Raw genomic sequence first — 23505 nt, 5'->3', positions numbered from 1 at the left:
ACACTTAGACTACGTTAACACAATCACTGTGGAGGCAAATTCAGCAGCCATTTTAAGCTCAGCATGACTCAAGCCTTGGGCACTAGATCCTGTTTTATTCAGGCACTGAGGTTGTCCCCAACACTTTGGAAAGCAAGGCATGAGAATTCCTGACCCAAGAAGGGGCTTGAACCCACATTTGTCACAGCATGTCCCGAGGTAAGAGAGCTAGCCACTTAACATGCAAGTGCTATGAAAGCCACATGCTCACAAGGGCTATACTCTTCACCGATGCTATCAAGGCACCAGTGCGTTGGGAGGTGGTGGGCGTAAGGCAGACGTCTCCAAACTGTGATATTAAAAAAGTGACCAAACCCAAGCAGCACAGCGTCCTCCATCAGCGTGAAGCAACTTTCTCGGAATTCACTTTCGATATTTTAGTGGAGAGAAGAGCCAACGAAAACACAGAAACAAAACTGCGTTGGAAGCCTCTGGCCTGCCAAAAGTCCAGCTGTGCCAGTGAGAATGGTCTCTAGATGGGGGCGTGTGCCATACTGTACAGCACAGAGGATGAGCCTGCGGCAAGACGTTCTGTCCTCATAACTACAGTACAGTGTAAGGCTTCGAGCCTATTGGAACTCATCAGATACCATGTAAACGAAGCCCGCAAACAACACAGACTTTGTCGCTCCCCCATCCCATTCCCCTGGCTGATCCTTCTGGCACAGAAGACTTTGGCAGGCTACAGCCTTTAAATGCAGCTTTTGTTTTTATGTGTTCTAGGCTCCTTATGCAGGCCAGGTCCCAACACACGTTCCAACCTCTCTTTTGCTTTTCTTTGTGAAAATATTGGAAACAGATTGAAAAGGAAGTTGCTTTTTGGGGGTCTGGAGGATTTCATTGTTATCTGGTCATCAGAATTAATCATAAAAATTAACCTCCAAAATTACACTTTCAATTCCTCTGTTTTTTTGTTTTTTGGGTTTTTTTTTGAAACGGAGAGTTTATTTTCAGGGCTTCACTCTGCTTCTTTCAAATGTCTATGATGTTTCCTTTGGATGAGAAAAGAAGCATGGGAAACGATTCTTTTGGATCTGTCTTCCCAAATATAGCCAGTCAGAAGTATTTCCCTTATGAGCAAAATCCCAGGGCAGTAGTCTGACTGCGTGTTTCTTCAAGTTTCATCAGCTAGCTGGCTCTTGTGCTTGGAAAAGGCCAATGTTCCCATCTACCTTAGTGCAAGATTCTTTTCTCTTTAGAGGCTTATTCCATACAGCAACCTCGACAGCTTAATACAACAGGCCTTATGTGACTCCTTCAGCAAAACTGTCAGCTCTAGAATCATAGAATATCAGGGTTGGAAGGGACCTCAGGAGGTCATCTAGTCCAACCCCCTGCTCAAAGCAGGACCAATCCCCAACTAAATCATCCCAGCCAGGGCTTTGTCACGCCTGACCTTAAAAACCTCAAAGGAAGGAGATTCTACCACCTCCCGAGGTAATGCATTCCAGTGCTTCACCACCCTCCTAGTGAAAAAGTTTTTCCTAATATCCAACCTAAACCTCCCCCACTGCAACTAGAGACCATTACTCCTTGTTCTGTCTTCTGCTACCACTGAGAACAGTCTAGATCCATCCTCTTTGAACCCCCTTTCAGGTAGTGGAAAGCAGCTATCAAATCCCCCCGCATTCTTCTCTTCCGCAGACTAAACAATCCCAGTTCCCTCAGCCTCTCCTCATAAGTCATGTGTTCCAGCCCCCTAATCATTTTTGTTGCCCTCCATTGGACGCTTTCCAATTTTTTCACATCCTTCTTGTAGTGTGGGGCCCAAAACTGGACACTGTACTCCAGATGAGGCCTCACCAATGTCGAATAGAGGGGAACGATCACGTCCCTCAATCTGCTGGCAATGCCCCTACTTATATAGCCCAAAATGCCATTGGCCTTCTTGGCAACAAGGGCACACTGTTGACTCATATCCAGTTTCTCATCCATTGTAATCCGTAGGTCCTTTTCTGCAGAACTGCTGCCGAGCCATTCGGTCCCTAGTCTGTAGTGGTGCATGGGATTCTTCCGTCCTAAGTACAGGACTCTGCACTTGTCCTTGGTGAACCGCATCAGATTTCTTTTGGCCCAATCCTCTGTATCCTATCCCTACCCTTCAGCATATCTACCTCTCCTCCCAGTTTAGTGTCATCGGCAAACTTGCTGAGGGTGCAATCCACGCCATCCTCCAGATCATTAATGAAGATATTGAATAAAACCGGCCCCAGGACCGACCCTTGGGGCACTCCAGTTGATACTGGCTGCCAACTAGACATGGAGCCGTTGATCACTACTGTGGAGCCCGACAATCTAGCCAGCTTTCTATCCACCTTATAGTCCATTCATCCAGCCCATACTTCTTTAACTTGTAAACAGTTTAGCTTCTTGCAGACCTTGCCTGCACTTCCTCCTGGTGATTGGCCTGGCCATACACAGAAAGGAGGGAAAAATGTCCTATAAGGAATTCTGCTGAAAGGGCATTGATTGGGAGGTGGGGGTGTGAAGGGAGTGGGGAAGGAGAATTGTTTAGATTCAATATTATTGTAGGGCCTGGAATTATTTATTACATTCACTAGACATATCACAGTCTGGAAAGATAATCCAGGAGATCTAAAACCCACTAGAAATCCCATAGGGTTGTAATCAGTGTGACAGCAGAAAGTCTCAAAATGAAAGGCACATTCTACTTCTCTGGACAAAATACAAGGTAGCAGACGAAAGATAAGTCAGGTGTCAGGCATCAAACATTGGGGAGGAAAAGTTCTGTAGCTTTGGGAGCCAGAAAAAGTCAACAGGAGCAGTCTCCCAGGAGGTGAAATTCATTCCTGTGTCAGCACCAGGCCTGGTGTCTCCTGTAAATCCCACTTACCCAAAGGGTGAAGTGGGATGTAAGCAGTGCACACTATTCCTGCTCTCACCCTCTGCTCAGGGACACATCTCACTAACTATACAGCAGTCTGAGCCATTGAATCAGATATGCGCAGTAACACAGAATGGGCACATGGAATAAAATACCCCCCCACACACTGTGAAACCTGCTCTGTGCAGTTACTAGACGTAGCATGTTGGCGTGTGAATAAGCTTTCAGATCATTAGAGATATTGAAAATAAATGGATAATAATGTGACTTTTTCACTCTAGCTTGCTACAGGTCAAACTGAGGATAATCTAACCAATTAGAAAATATTTGTATATATATCCTAAAACTTGACTGCAATAGCCAATAATGCCACATTGCCACATTTCTCTTAAGAGCCTGCTTATGATAGGACTTTAAAAGTCTCCAAAAATAAGACTACTAGCTATACACCACATAATGCCTCCCTTTGTTATTACCAGGGGGAGATCACAATATCCCTAGCCTGCCTTTTTGTTGTATGCCAATTCCTAACCCAAGAGAAAAAGGGCTGTTGATAAGGCATAGGTGATATGTATGCATGTATAGACTGCATGCAAGTAGACCAGGAGCGGCCAACCTGGGGCTCCAGAGCCAGATGCGGCTCTTCAGAGGTTAATATGCGGCTCCTTGCATAGACACCAGCTCTGGGGCTGGATCTACAGGCGCCAACTTTCCAATGTGCCGGGGATGCTCACTGCTTAACTCCCAGCTCTGCCACAGGCCCTGCCCCGACTCCACCCCTTCCAGCCCCCTCTCCTGAGCCTGGAGTGCCCTGGCTCCTCCCCCGCCCCAGAGCCTCCTGCAGTTTACGAAACAGCTGATCGGGAGGTGTGGGGAGGGAGGGGGAGGCGCTGATTGGCAGGGCTGCCAGCCGGCAGGAGGCACGGGGGTGGGGGAGCTGATGAGGGGCTACTGATGTATTACTGTGGCTCTTTGGCAATGTACATTGGTAAATTCCAGTTCCTTCTCAGGCTCCAGTTGGCCATCCGTGATGTAGAGTGTCCAATAAATATGCACTTAAAAGAAATACTCAAGTCCTACATTAGGAATTAATCAATATCTATCCTAATCACTCAGTCACTTCCCCTCTACTAATCTTTCTCATTCACTTACACTAATTTTTTTCTAATGATGAGGTGGAAATGCAGCTGGAAAGCTTTAATGTAAAGAAAGCAGGTGTATTTTGACTACTTCCCCAGCGGATTCGGAAGTGCCATTTCTAGACCTCCTGCCTCAGGTTCTCTCCATACCACTTCCAGACCTCTGCTTTCCTTGGCTTGGACATAGAGACCTGAAAACTGCTCTTTTTGCTCTGCCAGCAAGTTCTAGGGTAGAGGAGTTCACAGCAATGCCCTTTAATTATGCAAAGGATAGTGAAAAACAACATTATCTTGGACTCCTGGCTCCATAAGCAGAGTCTTTAGTTTCATTGATACCCTTTCCAATTGTGAGAAACATTCCTCTTTACCTTTTTTATAACAGGCACCGCTAAGAAGCAGCTCACGGTAGCTGGAGTGTCTAATCCTTTTTGTGGAGTATTTAAAGGACACATGCCTTGTAAGCCATATACATAAATCTTCTGGTCCTGCAAATCAACAAGAGCAGAGGAAATTATGTTTAATTCAGTAATAATTTAACTTAGCTGCTTTTCACATTAACACATAAACAGTCTCAAATTTGTTCCCTATAAAACTGTCCAATTTGTGTTTCTGGAGGTTAATAATCTCCACTTTGGAGTTAATGTAGTTCTTTTTCGGCCAGCTTTTATCTTAAAAGTCCTCTCCCTGATGATTGTTTTGGATTCTGTGATCCACACTGGTTGGAGAGGCTACCTTAGATTCCCCTTAATGCAGTGCATGATACCAAACACTGTCTGGTAGTACAAGGATCAGATTTTTACCAAATCTGCAATCAGGTGAAAATATGATTGACTCCACACACAGTTCACATCTACTAGTGTTGTTAGGGAATTTTCTGCCAGGAAAATCAAAATTACATATGTTGTTTTGGTTAGTTTGCTGAACCCAACCAAAATATTTCATTTTCAGTCAGGTCAACGTCAAACTGCATCTCCCTGTGGTGTTGCATTTCCTTATGGGAGTTGTAGTTCAGATGCTTCATACCCCCACCCTACTATATGGGCTGGGCCTCTTGGCTGCACTTCAGCTCCCATGATGCACTGCAGTTTCCCCTCTGACTAAGCTGCAGGGTGTATCATGGGAGATGTAGTCCAGCCAGGGAGCCCAGCCCATACAAACGAATGAGGGCATGAAAAACCAGAACTACAGCTCTGAAGAAGTGGTGTGGCACTGTAAGAAGATGCGGGTTAATATTAAAGGGACTTAAAACTAAACCTTTAATTTCAGTTCAAGTTGAAACAAAATATCTCATTTGTCAACATGTTTAATTTTTAATAAAAAGTGTCAAAATGAAATGTTTCAACCTTTCTAAATTGAAATTTTTCTGAGCTTTTCTTTCTGTGAAAAAATGCGTATATTTTTACTTTTTTTTTTTACCTGATTCAGGACGAATGAAATGTCAAAATATCAGAATTACCTGCAGGATGTAAATTCCAATTTTCACTCAGTTCCACTGTCCATACACATGCAATTAGAGCTGACTGAATTACCTATTACAAATAATTCACCCAATTCATTTAGCCCTTTTTCCATTTGTGAAGCTCTGACTTCTAGAAATTCATTTGTAATGGTTCAACAGCTTTGCAAGAACATTTTTGTTTTGTGTTGGAGCCTGGTTACACTCAACACAGTTCTGTCTGAGGACTAAATAGGGACCTAGAGAGATAAATCCACTGCGCTATCTTGGTCTTATCTTCTTAGGCAGGGATTTTAAAGGGCATAGGAGAGTTAGGCCCCCATTTCCCATAGACTTCCAACTCCCTTCAGCCTCTTTTTAAATCCCCAGCCTCAATGTGTTTTCTTCCACCCCTTCCCCTTATCACTTACAGATAAGATTCTTTACCAGATAGAATCTCTCAGTGCTAATGTGCTATAACCTGGGACAGTTTTATGTTGGACAGCTGTTGTTTCCACGTTCATTCAGAACAGCAGAACATGGTCTTGGGATCAGTAGGCTCTAGACACTAGCTAAATAACAGGTGGAAACAATATACCAGTGAGAAAGCATATGTAAAGTTTGACTGCCCATTTAAGACATCCATTGTCATGCTGATTCTCTGAGCTTTACATTACTAATTTATTAAGCTAATACCACGTAGCTTTATAACACACCCGACTAAAGATTTCTCCAGCACAGCAATGAAGTGCGCACAACCGACAAGAAGAGAGCTGACATGTCAGATAACATTTACCTCTGTGGCAGTCCACAGTGCACTCTGAACTTTTAACTGGCAGCATAACTTCATTCCTGGGCAGCTCATTCTCTCCACTTCTATGAGACCTTTCTCTGTATTTACCACCGTGTAGTTTCTGAAAGGAGCAAATGTAATTTGTTATAGCAACGGTGCCAACAGTAAAACAGCATTAGCAAGTATTTGCAATTAATGTGTTTGCACTGTACAATTTGGAGATCACCTAATGTTTTTGGCCAGGTCATGCATACTGTCAGCTCCTTAGCTACCCATCATCCTGCAGATGTATAAAATGCTCTTAATCTTTTTTGGGGGAGAGGAAAGTATATCATAAAGGGAGAAAAATTCAGACATTTAAAAGCTCTTTCTGCTATTAACTGTTTGCTAAGTGTACTACAACTGTTGTCTTGTTACTCTGATTATTTTACTGGCTAAATGAAAGAGAAGTGACACATCAAGAAAGGATGAAGGCCCTTGAGATGGTCAAATAATTTTTAACAAATTGATGAATGAGTATTTTTGTGAATAAAAGCACTTCGTTTGTTTCACTATGATTCACGGGGTCACACTGTATATGGGTATTTGAACAGACACTGGGTATTCACAAATGGTTCTATGAATCCCAGAAGTTGCAACTATTTTAGCACAAGTAATTCTGTGTTCTAAAATGTATAGGAGATGTGCATACCTTGTTACTCTCCTTTCAAAAATGAATTAGTTATCCAATCAGGGAGCAGAAATAATAATGTATGGCTTAAGTAACCAACCAAACGCTATGAATGACAAATAGTGAAAGCAAACAGTTCATGAACAATGTGCAGAGCCAAAATTATTTACCCATACCATTTGGCAAATACTTGCCAATAGTGAATACTTCAATAGAAAATCTGGATCAGCTCATGAATGGTTTCCAAACCCAAAAAGGGGCTATACATTCATAATCATAGAATATCAGGGTTGGCAGGGACTTCAGGAGATCATGTAGTCCAACCTCCTGCTCAAAGCAGGACCAATCCCCAATTTTTGCCCCAGATCCCTAAATGGCTCCTTCAAGGATTGAACTCACAACCCTAGGTTTAGCAGGCCAATGCTCAAACCACTGAGCTATCCCTGAATATTATTTATAAAAAGCAGCTCGACCAACATGTTCTTGAATCAAATACCAGCATCAGGTCCCAGTTCAGCAAAGCATTTAAGCACTTGCTTAAGACCATCCCTATTCAGTAAAACACTTAAGTACATACTAAACTTAAGACGTGGTTAAGACTAATTATTTCAAGGGGACTTAAGCACTGGCTTAAGTGCTTTGCTGAACAGGCATGGAATGCTGAATTGGTGCCTCAGTTCGGAAAGGCTTCGTGTCAAAAGGCCTCATTAGTAAAAAGAGATCATATCTAGTCTGATGTCTCTGTGTTTGTTATAGGTTCCTAATCTTGACCTGATATTATTTGAAGATGAGCTAAGAACAGTAATACTCTTTATGAAATAACCACTGACATATTACTAATTAAAGCAATCTGGGGAAATGATGCTGTATGTATCTTTGGAAATGCTCCTAATTCACTTTCACCTTCCTTTCTTACTGCCCCGTGGCATGAGTGCTGACATTGAAAGAGTCAATGTTAAATCAAGGAAGAATCGAAAAGGATAAAAACAAGCCCTCTACCTGGTGTCTTCCTTCCCATCCCAGAATACCACAGTATATTCTTGGCCTTGGGAAGAGAAGAAGGAAGACTGCTTCCCACAGCAGAGCAGGTACATGAAAGTAGCAAACGTAGGATCTTTCATCTGTCCTACAACAGAAATGGCCAATGGACGCTGAGGGGGAAAAAAATTACATACACTGAATGGTGTGTACACATCAGAGATTCTTTTGCAGGTTAAGAATGAACAATACATTCATAATAATTACTATTTATTACATCTATAGTTCCAGAGGTTGGGGATCTCAAAAGAACCTAAGGGAGTTAGGTGCCCAAATCTGCACCCAAATCCCTTAAACTTCTTTCAAAATCCTGTCCCACAGGTGCTCCCTGAGTTTTGCATTTCAGTGCAAAACTAACATAAATTACAAGAATCAAGGCTCATCTCTCTCTTTCCTCCCCTCTTCCTTGCCTCCCTCTCTCATTAGGATTTTATCTATGAACCTCTTGTGCTTTGAGAATTTAGGGAAGAGAGCCACACTCATTATAGAGTATACGTGCTTGTTAATCAAAGCTCTGCCTGGCCCTTAGGTGAAGGACTGTGGCTCCAAAAATGCAAAATGATTAAAGAAAGCTGTAGTACAGTGTAATCTCTGTTTGTATTTGGAACCCTTCCCTGTCCCCAGAGTGCCTTTTTTTCAAAGCTCCTGAATTCCTTCTAGCTGCATTCACAGCATGACACGTCAGTAGTTTTTAATAATTAAGGGTGGAATCTTGCCCCACTGAAGTCAATGAGAGTTTTGCCATCGACTTCAATGGGCCATAATTTCACCATTAGGGTAAGCATACAGTTGCTCCATTCATGAAACCCAAACTGAAGTCTATGGAATTTTAGGGCCCCAATCATTAGCAGGTGTAAACAGGTGGCGCTCCATTGATGTCAGTGGAGCAGTGCCCATTGAGACCAGCTGAGGATCTAGCCCTTAGCATGTAGCGGGGGGCTGCCCCGGTAACAAGCAGTGGATAAATGGTCAAAAAGCACCAATTTTCAGGCTCCTCTTGTACCTTTTCTGGCTTAGTGTCCCAACATTCCATCATGAGCGTCTGCATCCTGTGGAACTGCACTTCCCCCGGCTGCCCCAGAATGGGACGGATCCCTTTAGACAGCTTCTTTGCAATCTGAAGCTGATGTTGTCCAAGCACAGGCCGCTGCCCAGACAATAGTTCATACAGGACCATTCCATAGGAGAACATGTCCACCTAAGGCAAATATCACACAGTTAAGCACAAAGCTGCTCCCATAGATGGGTATGGCTATTTCTTTGGAAGGGAGTTTTATTGTATGGTTAGAATTTGGGATAACATTGACAGAAGTGATGGAAACCAAATAATACATGAATAAGCATTAAGAGGTAATAAAATAAGATCAGCAGCACATTCAGCATATGCATGGAAGGTGAAATGCACCCCCATGCAGTGGGCCAGGCTTATGCATATCTTAAGTGTTGCCTAGCTCTTAGGCTGGCTCCTATGTACGGGGTTAATTTCTTCTAGAAAGAATGAATGGACCTAAATGAACAATCCAAATCATTTTGTTCCCAGCAAGGAATCTTCCATGACACATACAGACATTTCCAATCTAGCTGCAATCAGTGCTATGAATAAGGAGTCCAGTTTGCATGTGCCTTGCTCATATCTTGCGGATCGTTAACACAATGACACACTTAGTTTCTTCATCAGTGATTCCATTAAATCGGGTCTCTTTGCAGAAGTGGGTGTCTCAAGTTAAGATCCTAAATCCGTAGTTAGGCACCTAAATAATGGTCTGATTTTTCAGAGGTGTTGAGTACCTACAGCTCCCACTGAAGAGAATTTGTTGTTGGGCACCTCTGAAAATCAAGCTATTTACCTAGATGCCTAAATATGTACTCAGGAGCACAACTTTAGGTACCCACTTTTGAAAACCTTGGCTTTAGTCAGCACATGTGAGAAAACTCCATGAAGGGCCTTGAGGAGCATCTTTTTCATTGGGTTATAGATGAGAATAGTGCCACTTCAATGGACATTTCTTAGTTACCTTTTCATCATAGACTATTCGAGGCCTAATCTCTGGGGCTTGGTACCCAGGAGTGCCTTCCACTCCAAGAGCTCCTTCATGGAATGACTGCCGAGAAATCCCATAGTCAGACAGTTTGATGTTGATATGCTCTTTAATGTCCAGGGACCACACTAAAATATTGTCTGACTTTAGGTCACAGAATATGATGTTTTTCTTATGCAGGTAGGCAAGGCCTGTTGCAATCTGATATGCTATTTTCTGGGTCAGCAGGTGCCCCAGTGGCACAAAGGAAGCCCCTGTTATAAAGGAAAAACGCTGTGTTCATTAGAGCAGACTTTCAAAAGGATGACAGTTCTTGTCATTTTAATCTGACCTAGTGGAAACAATCTACCTGTTAAAATGTCACTCTGAATGGGATGATCTGAAGTGGCACCATTCATGTTACTTTAGACAGAACTCTGTCAGGTTTTTTTTAACCCCTTAATTTCAGCGGTTCATAACACTCCCATTGTTGGGCTGCAACTAGACAAAGTGCTGATATGCAGACAGGGCCAAGTTATTAAAGGGGCCTCATCCCAGTTCAGGATTTTATGCCATTAATTTAACAGCGGCAAAATTACAGGTACATAGGATAGCATTTAGATCTCTAAATAGCTGATTTGCAGGGGGAAAATTGCACATGCAGAATTAAAATGAGATTTGGATACCCAGTCCCCATTAATTTTAAGGGGAACTGGGTATACAGATTTTTTACATAGTTTTGAAAAGCTCAGCCTTATTGGCAGTTTTCATGAGACCCCCACCAAAGTCCCAATTTGAAAGAAATTCCATCACTGCCCACCAAACTTGGAAAAAACATTATTCTACCACTCAAAAAATAGCTTGAGTGTTGTAGGCCATTTGCTCACACTGGGACATAGGGATTTCATTATTTTCAGGGAGCAGGTTCGGGGCTGTTACCTTTGGACATTCCAGATAACACAGTTGCGAGGCTGCCCAAGGGGGCCAACTCTAAGGCAAAGCAGAGAGGATGGATGCTAATCCCAATCAAGGACACGATGCAGGGGTGTTGCAAGGAGTGGAGCATGCTGGCTTCCTGGCGGAACTCAGAGAAGTTCTTCATGGCGTCCATAGCTCGCAAGTGCTTCAGCATGGTATCTAGCAAAACACACAGGCCTGTTTTCACTTCAGCACATGGCATTGCAATAGGGGAACCCAGCAATGTGGCATTAGCGGTTTTCTTGAAAGCTAAAACTGTTGATAGGATTCTAAGAGCTGAGAAAACTACTGTAGGAAGCAAACCATGTCCTTGCTTATTCTGATGATGGTGCTTTGGGCCATCCCCTCCTTAGCATGAGCTGCTAATAGGCATTATTGGTACTGTCAGTGGGAGTTACACGAGTGCAATAGGAAGCAACTGGGGGTGGGATTTTTTGACTTAGGAGTGTAAGACCCACTGAAAGTTGGTGGGACTTGTGTTCTTCCATAACGTAAGTGCTTTTGAAAATCCTTCCCTATACTCTTTAGAGCAGGGAGTCAGCAATACATAAGCAGCATGTTACTATTATATAAAACTTCAAGGGCAAGAGACTTGCCCACTCTGGCTGCAACCCCAGCACAGGAGCCGTGCACAATAGCAGTCCTTGTGCTAAGGGAAAGCAGAGGCCATTCATGGCTAGCCTTGCTGTTAGCACTGGTCTTTCCAAAGGGCGTGTGCCATTGGGGCAGTAGCTGTGCTCCTCCACAGCTCACGGAGGCACTGTATGCTTAAAACCAGAAGTGAGGATAGTGAGGTGGAACAGCCTCCCAAGGATAATGAAGGAAGCCCCACGACTTGTGATCTAAAACTAAACTGGCCAGAGTACTGGTAGACTCACTGTACTAGCCTCCATGTGATTGACCGGATGATCTAACTGACCTTTCCTGTGTTTAACTTCTAGGACTCGCTAACAGTCCCAGTGAAGGGAGCACCTCAGGGAAGGCCCGGCTTTTAGAAGGTATGATGATTGAGTTAGTAGTATTTGTATTATGGTGGAGGTCCCAATTAAGCTGAGTGCTAGGTGCTGTAAAGACACGAGAGACAGTCCCTGCCCCAAAAAGCTGATAGTCCAAGTAGAAAAGACACAGGAAGTATCATCACCCCCATTTTACAGGTCGAGAACTGAGGTAAAGATTGATTAAATGACTTGGTCAAGGTCACAGCTAGAAACTGAACCCTGATCTCCTGAGTTCCAGTCAAGTGCGTTGTCCACGCAACCACCTCTCTACAGCCAGACGGCTCGGGTTATGAGAGTCACAAGAAGGATGGAGCATTGAGATTTTGTCTTCTCCCCCAAACTGAGGCTCTGTCTTGTTAGAGCTCCCAGCCCCCTGCTGGCCAGCACATGAGGTTTCATGTCAAAACTGAGAATTCAAACTCGAACCCCCAGTGCAGAAGTGCATTGTGTGCCAATGACCGCCAGCTGGCCTTAGTTCTCCATTTCTTTTGCATGTTTTCATAGGGTATGCCTACACGGCACAAAACCCCTGCAGCAGCATGTCTCAGAGCCCAGGTCAACTAACTCGGGCTTGTGCTGTGGGGCTAGAAATAGCAGTGTAGGCATTCAGGCTCAGGCTAGAGCCTTGGCTCCCAGACCCTCCTCCCTCCCCAGGTTTCGGAGACCAGGCTCCGGCCCAAGCAGGAACATCTACACTACTATTATTAGCCTCATAACGAAAACCCCGTGACTCCAAGTCAACTGACCCGAGCTCTGAGATTTGCAGCTACAGGGTGGTTGTTGTTTTTTGCTGTGGAGATGTACACAAAAAGGCTTTTTAAAAATACGTCAATATTCCTTCCTTTACAAGTTTTGCTGTATATTGGGAAGCTGTATTTAAATAGGTACTACCAGCCCTTAGCAGACTGAAGACGATTCAATCATAACTTGTAAACTCACTGCGGACAGAGCAGATTTAAAACATACCCCCCACCCCATGCGTTCTGTGCACTGTACCTGTAGCCGAATTAGGAGAACTCTTGCATTTCTTAATCTGATATCTCTTCACCGCCACTGGTTTTCCTTGGTATTTTGCCTGATATATAATGGTTCCACTTCCACCCTGGCCAAGAATATTGTTTTCATTTTCACTGTATTCTAGTTTACTATTTTCCAGAAATAGTCTGCCAGAAATATAACAAAAAAATAATATTTAAAGGAACTGTAATTTGTATGTTTCATCTGATTTTTTGCACATTTTTAAACAGATTTTCATTTCAATAAAAGGTTTCCACTGAGAGGACAAGACTGGAAAGTCACTTTGTTGTCCTGAGATATTTTGCATGCCAGCACACATTGCACATTTTTTGCACAGGAAGAGCGACGTGGGCAAACCTGCAAAATGAGCTGTCCACTGAGTCAAACATATCTCATCGGAAACCGACAAGATCCTGAAAGGCATCAGGGTGCCAAGCTCCGTTTCTAGGCTGATGATGTAAATCCAGCTGATATGGACAATGTATGGCCAGTTTAATAGGTTTTTACTTCTGTTGCCTTCCAGCAGGACTGGACTGTGCTCTGAAATCTGAATATTCTAACCAGCCTGCTGTTACCAGGCTGCAATTCATCATTTTCCCACCCTTCCTGAGACAGCTTTTACAGCCACTCTGACATCAAACATTTCTACTTGCCTTGTTGTATTAGTCAAATAAAACTAACAAATGACACCCCTGATGAGGGCCCACATGCCGCAGTGTTGGCGAGTTTGTCCAGAATGACCCATTAAAACTACCTGGAGAAAGGAACGCCGCAGTTAAAATGATTTATTTGACAGGCACACACGACTCAGCGCAAATGTTGGGAGCTCAGGCAGCAGCTGATTAGAGCCCTCAGAGCTCTGCACCATGCCCAACAGAAAGATCTGAGTCATACAGACAGAATGCGCTGTAAAGGACACGGACTGTCTAAGTGCCCAGATGGCCTTATGAAGGCCCCCCAGACATTTTATACTCTACTTAGTAAGAGTGGATTCTTTACCCTCTGGAGCCTAGTGTGTGCCCGTCTTATACACATCACACATATGGGGTCATTTATCCTCAGAGCCATGCAAAATGTTTGCACTGGGACCAGGTGAATGATGGCTGCTTACAGGCTTCATGAAAAGGCAAAATTCAGCCCAGTTTCATCAAAAGGGTCAGTGCAAACATTAGAGGTTTCACGTCAAATCCAGGTGAAACTTCATGGCTCTGGCTCAATTTGCTTTGAGTATGTGTGTTCACTTATACCCAAAACTGAGCTGCATGAACCAAAAGCAAATGTTACACAATAGGTGCAATGCAAAAGATAGAATCTTAGTTATATGAAAAAAGAAAAGGAGGACTTGTGGCACCTTAGAGACTAACCAATTTATTTGAGCATAAGCTTTTGTGAGCTACAGCTCACTTCATCAGATGCAGATGAAGTGAGCTGTAGCTCACGAAAGCTTATGCTCAGATAAATTTGTTAGTCTCTAAGATGCCACAAGTCCTCCTCGTTCTTTTTGCGGATATAGACTAACACGGCTGCTACTCTGAAACCCTTAGTTATATGAAACTCTCAACAATTTAATCTAAGCCTGGGAATAAAAATGTCTACTTTTCCCTTAAATCTGTTCCTAGATTGTGACTCTTTGCCCCGCCCCCATTACAAAGCATATAATAGACTTGATGAAGACATCCAAGGTCATGTATGTCAGACAGGACACAAAAAGGCCTCCTAACTTTCTTCATAGGTTGACTGTCCTCAACCATCTTTCAGGTTCTCCTTGTGCCTCATAGGTCAGAGTGTCTCAACCACAGTATTGCCAATGAAATGGGTTTTTGTGAGTGGGTCAGGCGCCTAGCTCCTTTACTGGAGACATCCAGAAAAATAAACACTTCATCTCACAGCATATGGAACCCTAAATTATTTCATTACTGAGAGGGCCTCAAAAATCAAAATGAAATGGGTTCCTTCAGCCTTTCTACAGACCCTGTAGTAGGTTACGGCAAGCCCTCCTTTTCTTGTATGTGTTTTAGTACACAATGCATCAAACACTGGTTAAAAATTGGTGTGCAACTTGGAATGGCCTTTGAGTCAAAAGGAAAGGTCTGTCAGACAGACAGACAGAGATGCATTTATAGAAAATCATCCTCCATATGGAATGCTTATCTAGTCCCTAACTTGGACGTGCAAAACCTTTTGATCCAACCCTACACTCTCCTGGTGACCTCCCTGATGACCTTGGAAGAGAAACTTCCCTACCCACTAATCTTTTGGGAGATTTTCTTTTCTTCCTTCAATGCGCCAACACAGGGAGTGAGTAGGAATGGGCTAGGGTTTGGTTCAGAGGGGGTGAAGAGCATGAGGAAAAGGGTAAAGATTTAGACTTTGTGGTTGGGTAGAAACAGCAGAGGAATGGGAAGAAGCAATAAACCAAAAACCATCGGACATATATGAAGGAGATAAAGGCCTTTATCAAATCGTTCAGATTCACTTCAGGGCATGAGGGGAAAAAATTGTGCCAGTGTTTCGTTTCTTTTCTTTTTTTAAAGCATCAGTTCTCCCAGCCTCATTCATTATTAGGTTTGTAAAATGCATTAGTCACTGTGGAATAGGCTCCATTACTCAGAAGATTAAAGTTTTCCTGAAGTAATGGGAAAAGTAACCTAGAATAGCTTTTAGGGGACCAAGGTCTAGGATTTTGGTCTCTGTGTAAACTTCAGGAAATATCATCACTTCCTAGAGCAAATTTGATTTAATGCCCACTTTCTGGTGGGTCAAATATGCTTTCGACAGCAAAAGTGCTTTAATTTTCTCAAGGAAGGAAACTGTGCTATCCAAACCAATTACAGGGTACAGGAGTCAATCCTCCTAGAAAAGTAGTTAAATAGTTTAAAGTTTCTGTCTGGGGCAGCGTAGCCTTCTACAGAGTACAGGGCTTTCTGCAGAGGAGGAAAGAAGTCTCTCTGATTCGCAGCCAAAGCCCCTGAATCTGCTCCTGATGCTGCATGTCCGATATCATCCCACAAGAGCAGAAACTGCCACCTGCCACGAAGGGATGTTTGTAATTGTTCACCAGGAAGGGTCTGAAGAAATTCATTGCACACAGGCCATGTAAGGGCTAGAGGTTGAAGTTAACCCATTTCAGTAACCCACTCATGGCTTCCAGATTAAAACCCCAGCTCTGAACAAATCCAAATTTGAATCCAAGTCTGAACACTGTGACTGATCCCCAAATCAAAACATCCCCAAACCATATGGACGTTCAAATGCAGATCAGGATGGGGACTTTGCAGCACTCTATATTGTTAGTGCCCTATTAAAAATCTCCTGGAAGAGACATATTGCACCAACCCCTGGCCAGAATATGTTACCAAAGACAGTAGAGAACAGGGTCACTTTTTAAAAAGTGACTTTCACATCGTACCACAGGAACCTCAGGAGCCTTTACAAGGCGATGAGTCAGATACTGACAGTGTACAGTGACTGTGTAAGTAAATGTAATGACTATGTAGGCAGATATAGGCTAGGATACAATGACATGGCTGGGAGTCATGGGTAGATGAATTTGTCTCCCTATCAAGGGTCAATATGGACCTCCAGTGGTCGTGAACTAGAGGAAATGCAAACTGAATTATTCATAGACATTTTGAAGTCCAATCAATGACTGACAAGTAACATTACCTGGCAGGAAAATCTGTCATGAAGAGCTCAGGGACCAGCTCTTGTAGAGGAACGGGGATGTTAGGGTGACTAGGACATGTGATACAATCCAGTTCTATAGCAGTCAGAACACAATCTTCCATGTTAAAGTACTGCTCATCTTCCGGTTTATCAGGTGGCCCATTCTCTTGTGTCCTAGAAGTTGCACAGATCTGACATGGGACATACTGTTCCATTAGCAAAGTCCCATCACTCTCCGTGGCCGTCAGTGCTAAAAATAATTAAAAAAAAAGAAGTGATCTTGAACAGCAATGTCCAGTGCATTCAGATGTATACCTCTTCTGCATGAAATCAGTGCCTGAGAAGTCCCATGTAAGTCTCGTGTAATCCCTCACTTGACTCCCACGCTTTCAAACCTGGCGGTAGTAGCTCTTCCAGTTTATCACCTGTGATAAAAAGTAGCTATTTGCCAAATACACAAAAGGCAGCAAGGACAGGGTTGGATAGAGACGTACTCTGGATCGTTGAGATAACTCAAGAGGCCTGGCAGGTTTTCATTTAGCTATCAGGGATAAGTATAATGCAGGGCATGCAAGTAATACATTGTCAGCGCACTAGAAATTTAAAAGTTCATGGATAGGAAAAGCCTTCTTATGAAGCAATTCTCCATGGCTTTAGGTAGCGACACTTCAGAAAGATGGACTCCACTGCAATGAATAGAAAGGCACAAGTATGTCTGTCCCTTTAAAACAGAGAGGGAGAAAAACTGGCAGAGCTCCTTCCTCTTTCTGACACTGCTTTAGCCAGAATCAAGCAAGCAGACAAAGAATCAGAGACATAGCACCCAGGGGTCATGGGCCAAAGTAGTCTTTCATTTAACAGAATCTATTGTAAATGTTACTTTACAGCGGGGGTTCTGAACCTGTGAGTTAGAGGGTTGTGACCAGCCACAATCTGAGGCAGTCATACTCAGACCTCAGTGGTTCAGCAGCCAAATTAGCAATCAACATTATCCAAAAGAACCACAGGAGTGTGAATTCACTGTTTCATTTGGTATACTATCATATATTCTTATTTAAACAGTATGACGGGAAATTTTTAGAGCATGGCTACACTTGCAGATGTACAGTGATTTGAGTTAAACCAGCCTTTGGAGAGCGCAGTAGGGAAAGCGCTGTGGTCTGTCCACCCTGACAGCTTCAAGCGCACTTGCAGCGGCATTGGACGCGGTGCATTATGGGCAGATATCCCAGCATGCAAGTGGCTGCACCATGCTTTTCTAATGGGGGCGGGTGGGGTGGAGTGTGACAGGGAGTGTGCTGTGTGTATGTGAGGGGAGAGAGAGTGGGTTTTTGGGGGGCTGAGAGCATGTCAGCATACTGTCTTGTAAGTTCAGACAGCAGCAGTCCCCCCTCCATCCCCCGCCTCTCTCTCTGTCTCACACAGCTTTCCACATTAATGGTTGCTTTGTCTCGGAGCAGATAAGCAGCTGGCTGTCAGAAACGGAGCTTTCAAAGGGCATATCTGCATTCCTGCAGCGATTCAAAAACAATGACAAGAGCGGCCACTTGACTTAAGGGGATTATGGGACATTTCTGGAGGCTGATCAGAGCGCAGTAATGCAACAACTCGTCCACACTGGCACGGCGGTGCTCCAGCGGGGGCGCAGCAAACGTTATTCCACTCGCCGAGGTGGAGACCAGCAGTGCTGTAGCTGCGGACTCAGAGCGCTCTACCTGCCTTGCCAGTGTGGACGGGGCGTGAGCTAGTGCGCCCGGGGCTCCTTTATTGCGCTGTGACTTCAAAGTGTAGCCAAGCCCTTAGTATATATAGTTCTGTAGTTACCAGTCTGAAAAGGAATGATAAGAATTCCTCCTTAGACAACTAGAGGCACAGGACAGGGACACTAGACATGTGCATTGTAAGTTTTAGAAATGGGCCAACAAGTCTTGCTGGATGGGCTGTTGGCCTGTCTTTTGACCCAAACAGCCCACTGGCTGGCATCCTCCACTTGTATCTATATTGCTGATCATCCCTCCATGTCCGAATATGCTTCTTTGGGATCACGGCGCTGGTCAGTCTTCAATGATTAAAAAAAAACAAACAATCCAAACACAAATGAAAGTTTTATTTTCCCCCTTTGCAGAGTGATCGCCGATAAAACAGATGAGCAAAGGTTGAGCTACGGCAGCTCACAGCACTATTTTCTGGTAAAGATCTCAGATCAATACCTGCCAACACTAATCTCTAAAGCAGCATGCGGTCACCTGGGATACAGCACATCATTTTTTAAATCAAAATCTATTTGTGGGTTACAAACATCACTTGGGGAAACAGTGGGCCTGATTCTGATCTCCCTTATGGTGTAAATCAGGAGTAACTCCATGCAAGTATAAAACTAGCACAAGGGGCTCAGACACACTGCTGTAACTTACCTAAGCAGTATGGACCTGACACTGTTTCCACGAAATTCAACGGAGGATCTGGTCACTGACTTCTGCAGGAGCAGGTTTGGACCCTGTTTGCGCCATAACATCTAATTTGTGTTTGCTTTTCGGATTTTGAGGGATTGAGCGCTCTGGATACACTGTTCACACCACGCGGTGTCAGTAAAGGTTTATATTATATTGCATTGAATCTGCTGTTGCCTCTAGATTGTAAAATCCTTGGAGCAGGGACCTATTTTGAGTTTTTTGTAGCTCTCTTCTACTGGTGCATCCCATTGTGCACACTGACAGCACCATCAAGGACTAATTTCCAAAACAGGAATAATTTCCAAAATAAATTCCAAAACAATGTACAGAATGCTACAGTTGTTCTTCTTACCTGGAAACCACTGATCTATCAAGGAATTGACATGATCTGTGATGAAAGCCATTGCTGAAAAATCTCTTGCTTCTGATTGGCAAATGATTTTAATTCCACCACTTTTTTTCTTTTTCCAGTTCACATCAGAAGATTCCACACTAAGTAATGGAGAGCATGAAACACCCAAATAAGGCATTTGTAAAGCATGAATGTTAACAGTTTTTCTTTAGCAAAATCATTGATAAGCAGAGCCACAAAACCACAAGTAATTAACAAGTACTTAAAAGGAAAGTGTCTTCAGTTACATATAAATATGATCCCCAAACTGAATCTATCATTCTCTGGAGAGAGCATTCTTGCACAGAAATAAGCAAAAGCTGGATGCTTACAAAGTGCACATGGTAAAGAAGGTCGTAGTCTGAGTGAAGAGAGGCTGGTGGAGATTATACTGGAAGCAATAAATAAAGTGCTGAAGGGTTAAGAGTCTTAAAAACCAATACTAAAACTCTAAGAACCATATTTTCAAAGGAGCTTCAAAAACATGCTTGCAAAATATGTGGATATATCCTTTTGTGTACAGCCCTGGGTATTTGTGCACAAAATAATGGGCTCTTGTGCAAACTGGGTAATTGTATGCAAAGAGCTGAACGTCCTTCTGCCCCAACAAAGCCTGAGTAAATGGGCTTTGTGTGAGAATTTAATATGGATAGGTAGATGGTACACATCCACCAAACCCAAGAGAGAGGAAGGATGGTCCAGTGGTTAGGTACTGGCCGAGAACTTGGGAGACCTGAGTTCAAGTCCCACGGACCTCCTGTGTGACCTTAAGAGAGTCACTCAGCCCAGATTCTCAAAGGTATTTAGGTACCTAACTCCCATACATTTCACAAGAGTTAGGCACCTAAGTCCCCTTGAGGATCTGGGCGTTAGCTGTTCTGTGTCTCAGTTCCCCATCTGTAAAATGGGAACAGCACTTTCCTATTTGCAGGGCTGCTGTGAGGAGAAATACACTAAGATCGTGAGGTGCTCAGATACTACAGTAATGAGGGTACCTTAGGTAAGGAGGAAGAGGCTGCAGGACAAAACTCCATGGCTGCTAATCTATCCTAGTGGGTGGAACAGTGTCCATACCCCCAGTATCCAGACTCCTGGCCACTGCATCTTTGTAAGAATAAACACAGTTGTTTTGCTTCACCCAATGGAAGGCTTTGCACTGGCCTAGCCCCACCACATCTCACATGCCCCCTTCTGCCAGCAAAGCCACAGGGCTTAAGTTGCACAGAAAAGAAAAGTCCTCTGTGCGGGTGTGAATTGAAGCCATATGGCAGAGAGTTTTAAGAGCACTGTGCAGAGATCTGTTCATCCAAACACTTGTTTACATGTGAAAATGCAAAATTTTCCACAGGCAAACAGCTCTGCTCCGAATGTTACTTTATATTTTTGGAGTTCTTCGTATTTGTAGCTGCAACAATATCTGTAAGAAATAATAAGTGATACATTCCTAACTGGCAAACAAAGACTGATCCATTACTGTTGAGCTTTGCTTTTATCCGCTGAATTTTTATATATATATATCTATATAAGCCTCCTCTTCAGTTGAAATAAGTGAATGTGTAATATTTGGGTCAAGTCTGTTAGCGTCCATTTAGCATGCGGTTTTATGAAGTAGGTTACAGGCGAGCACAGATTACCTGAGGTAGCCTCCATCAAAGGTAACAAACAGACCTTCCTGCCAGTAGACTGTATGAGTTCTTTTGACGCGGAATGTGCTGCAGCGGTTTCTTTGAGTGCCTGTAAAGCTGTAGATGGTCACATTTTTGTTCCTGCTCTTGGTGTTCTTCTTGTTCTCAAACAGCTGAAATGAGCAGCATGACACAATAATTCAACACCGAGACGCCTCACACGGGGATTCCCCTTAATCAAGCAAACAGGGCCGACCCTTCTTTCTCTGGCCATCTTGGATATATTCCATTATTTTTGTAATTAAAGTGCCCGTGACTTGTAAAACAGCTTGTGAAGTGATTAAAATAAATACAGTCACGACTATGTCAGCAGCAAAACAAGAATTCCAGATCACGTATAGCGGAATGGCCTCAAGCCAGTGAACATGGTTCATTCTACTGCTCTCGTGCGCAATAATTAAAATGGATTTTGTATTTGAAAATACAAAGGAGAATAAACCCGTTTACTGGGTGAGCAAACAATTATCTGCCTCCAGAGCACTGAGCTAGTAAATCCACCTGTGTCAATATTTCAGAAGCTGTTTCAATAGGTGGAAAATGACTTTCTCTATGCTGTTTAAAAATAGTGTGTTGAGAATTCAACATCATCATCACTCAGAGGCCTACCCATCTGGGGCTTGACCTGATGCCCAGTTAAGTCAATGGGATCTTTCCCATTGACGTCAGTGGGTACTGGATACAGGCACTAGTGAGATGCTTAAGATTTACTTCCTGCCCAATGGGATATAATCAGAAATGTTATGAGAAATTTTTACACTATTAAAAAAAAATTTACCTGTTAAGAAAATGGACATTCCTAACATTTTGCGAAGCCTTGGAATTGGAGCATCTCCAAATCTCACTAATACTATAGGACACCAAAAGAAAATGTCTCGACATAGCTGATGCAAGTTAAGTGGGCAGTTTGAAGAGGTGGCAGGGTAGAGTTAATGGGTAATTATAATGGCTTCCAATGGAGCTTCCAGGTTATCACTGGGGAGATGCTGCAGCATTAACTTGTGCCACCACCAACAACGACATTAATAGCTTTAACCAACCATGCCAACGTTATTTTTATGACTGGAAAATAACCTTTGGGCTATATTGACTCTAAGCAATGCTTCAGTGTATAAAAATGGAATCAAATTTCAGTAGGACATTTCCTGCTCACCTTACTCACGTGAACAGTGCTATTGAAGTCAATGAGATTTCTCACATGAGTAAAGCAAGCAGAATGTGGTCGAAGAGTATTTGTGAATGAACTCCCAGTGGTATTTATGTTATTATTAAATGACATCCTTTATTTTTTCACTTTCTATTTTGTGAATATAGTAACTTACCTGGAGATCCATCTCTGCAAGACTAATTAACATCCGAGCTATGAACCTTTGCCAAAAGCCAACTGGGACAAAACTCATCTTGAACACTCTTTGGACAGTGTTTGTGGACTGGTGGCATAAGCCATGGATATCTAATGCTGGTTTGGCTGGGAGGAGATGAGGTAGGAGGTATCTGAAACAAATCAAATGTGACAGTTCAAATCTTCAATTACAGTTTTACAACAGCAAATACCTCGTACTGTGTAATAACTCAGTTTCAGCCTCCACAGAGCATTTTAATAGCACAGCCTACTGCAGATAACAAGCTTTGTGATACTGCAGCAACATACGAAGAAGGGACACAGAGCTACTGCTTTGAGGACTGTGCTTAATGTATGGTGCGGAAATTGGCATGTGAAGAGCAAGCATTGTACCCAACTCAGTACGGTCGAGTGGAGGAGCTAAAAGCAATATGAAGGGGAGAACATTTGTATAAACAAAAATTAACGGCATACAAATATGATATAGTCACTGGAATGGTATTTGGTTTCCATTAAATTCTGAAGTGACTTTTGGACTCATTCAGGCTGACACATGTGAAGATGCTGTCCTGATAGCAGAGAATTACAGCTCCAATCCTGTAGGAATCTTTGAATATAAAAACCTAGGGGCAGTTGTTTACTGCAGCTGAGCTTCACCCTGCACAGATGAGAGGTATCAGAGAGTCAACAGTTACAACTCCCTAATTGCGAGGGCCAGGCTGTGTTGCCCCTCCTCCCCACCCCATGAATTAGTGCAGCCTACGGGTTAGTATAGTTTACCCCCGTACTGTATGGTCCCTAAAGGACTATAATGCAGGTGAGGATCAGCTGAGTACAGTTCTGTCCTATCCCCTACAAGCCCCAGACAAACTTCTTTCCTCTCTCAATATGTCCCTATGCTCAGGTAGGGGAGGCGAGCAGCTGGTACAGTAGCCAGCTGTGCTCGTTGAGAAAACCTTTCTCCGGGGGAATTCTCTGCTGGCTAGTTATGACCAAAATCC

General features: G+C 43.3%; 1 protein-coding gene across 5 annotated transcripts in view; it reads right to left on the bottom strand.

Annotated features, from left to right (window-relative positions):
* Positions 1-23505, bottom strand: part of LRRK1 (leucine rich repeat kinase 1) — a 109721-nt gene that overhangs the window by 8718 nt on the left and 77498 nt on the right. For all 5 annotated transcript variants that reach the window (XM_073304295.1, XM_073304299.1, XM_073304297.1 and 2 more), the window contains 11 exons: positions 22485-22656; positions 21115-21278; positions 19442-19581; positions 16637-16886; positions 12950-13116; positions 10917-11114; positions 9975-10252; positions 8963-9157; positions 7921-8072; positions 6255-6372; positions 4392-4508 (listed from right to left, as the gene is read on the bottom strand). In XM_073304295.1, coding sequence (XP_073160396.1) covers positions 4392-4508; positions 6255-6372; positions 7921-8072; positions 8963-9157; positions 9975-10252; positions 10917-11114; positions 12950-13116; positions 16637-16886; positions 19442-19581; positions 21115-21278; positions 22485-22656 — 1951 coding nt within the window. The remainder of the gene's footprint in view (positions 1-4391; positions 4509-6254; positions 6373-7920; positions 8073-8962; positions 9158-9974; positions 10253-10916; positions 11115-12949; positions 13117-16636; positions 16887-19441; positions 19582-21114; positions 21279-22484; positions 22657-23505) is intronic.

The sequence above is a fragment of the Lepidochelys kempii genome, chromosome 10, assembly GCF_965140265.1.
Source record: "Lepidochelys kempii isolate rLepKem1 chromosome 10, rLepKem1.hap2, whole genome shotgun sequence".
Classification (NCBI taxonomy): Eukaryota; Metazoa; Chordata; order Testudines; family Cheloniidae; genus Lepidochelys; species Lepidochelys kempii.
Note: the sequence above shows the minus strand (reverse complement) of the source record. Positions and strands in the feature narration are given on the sequence as shown.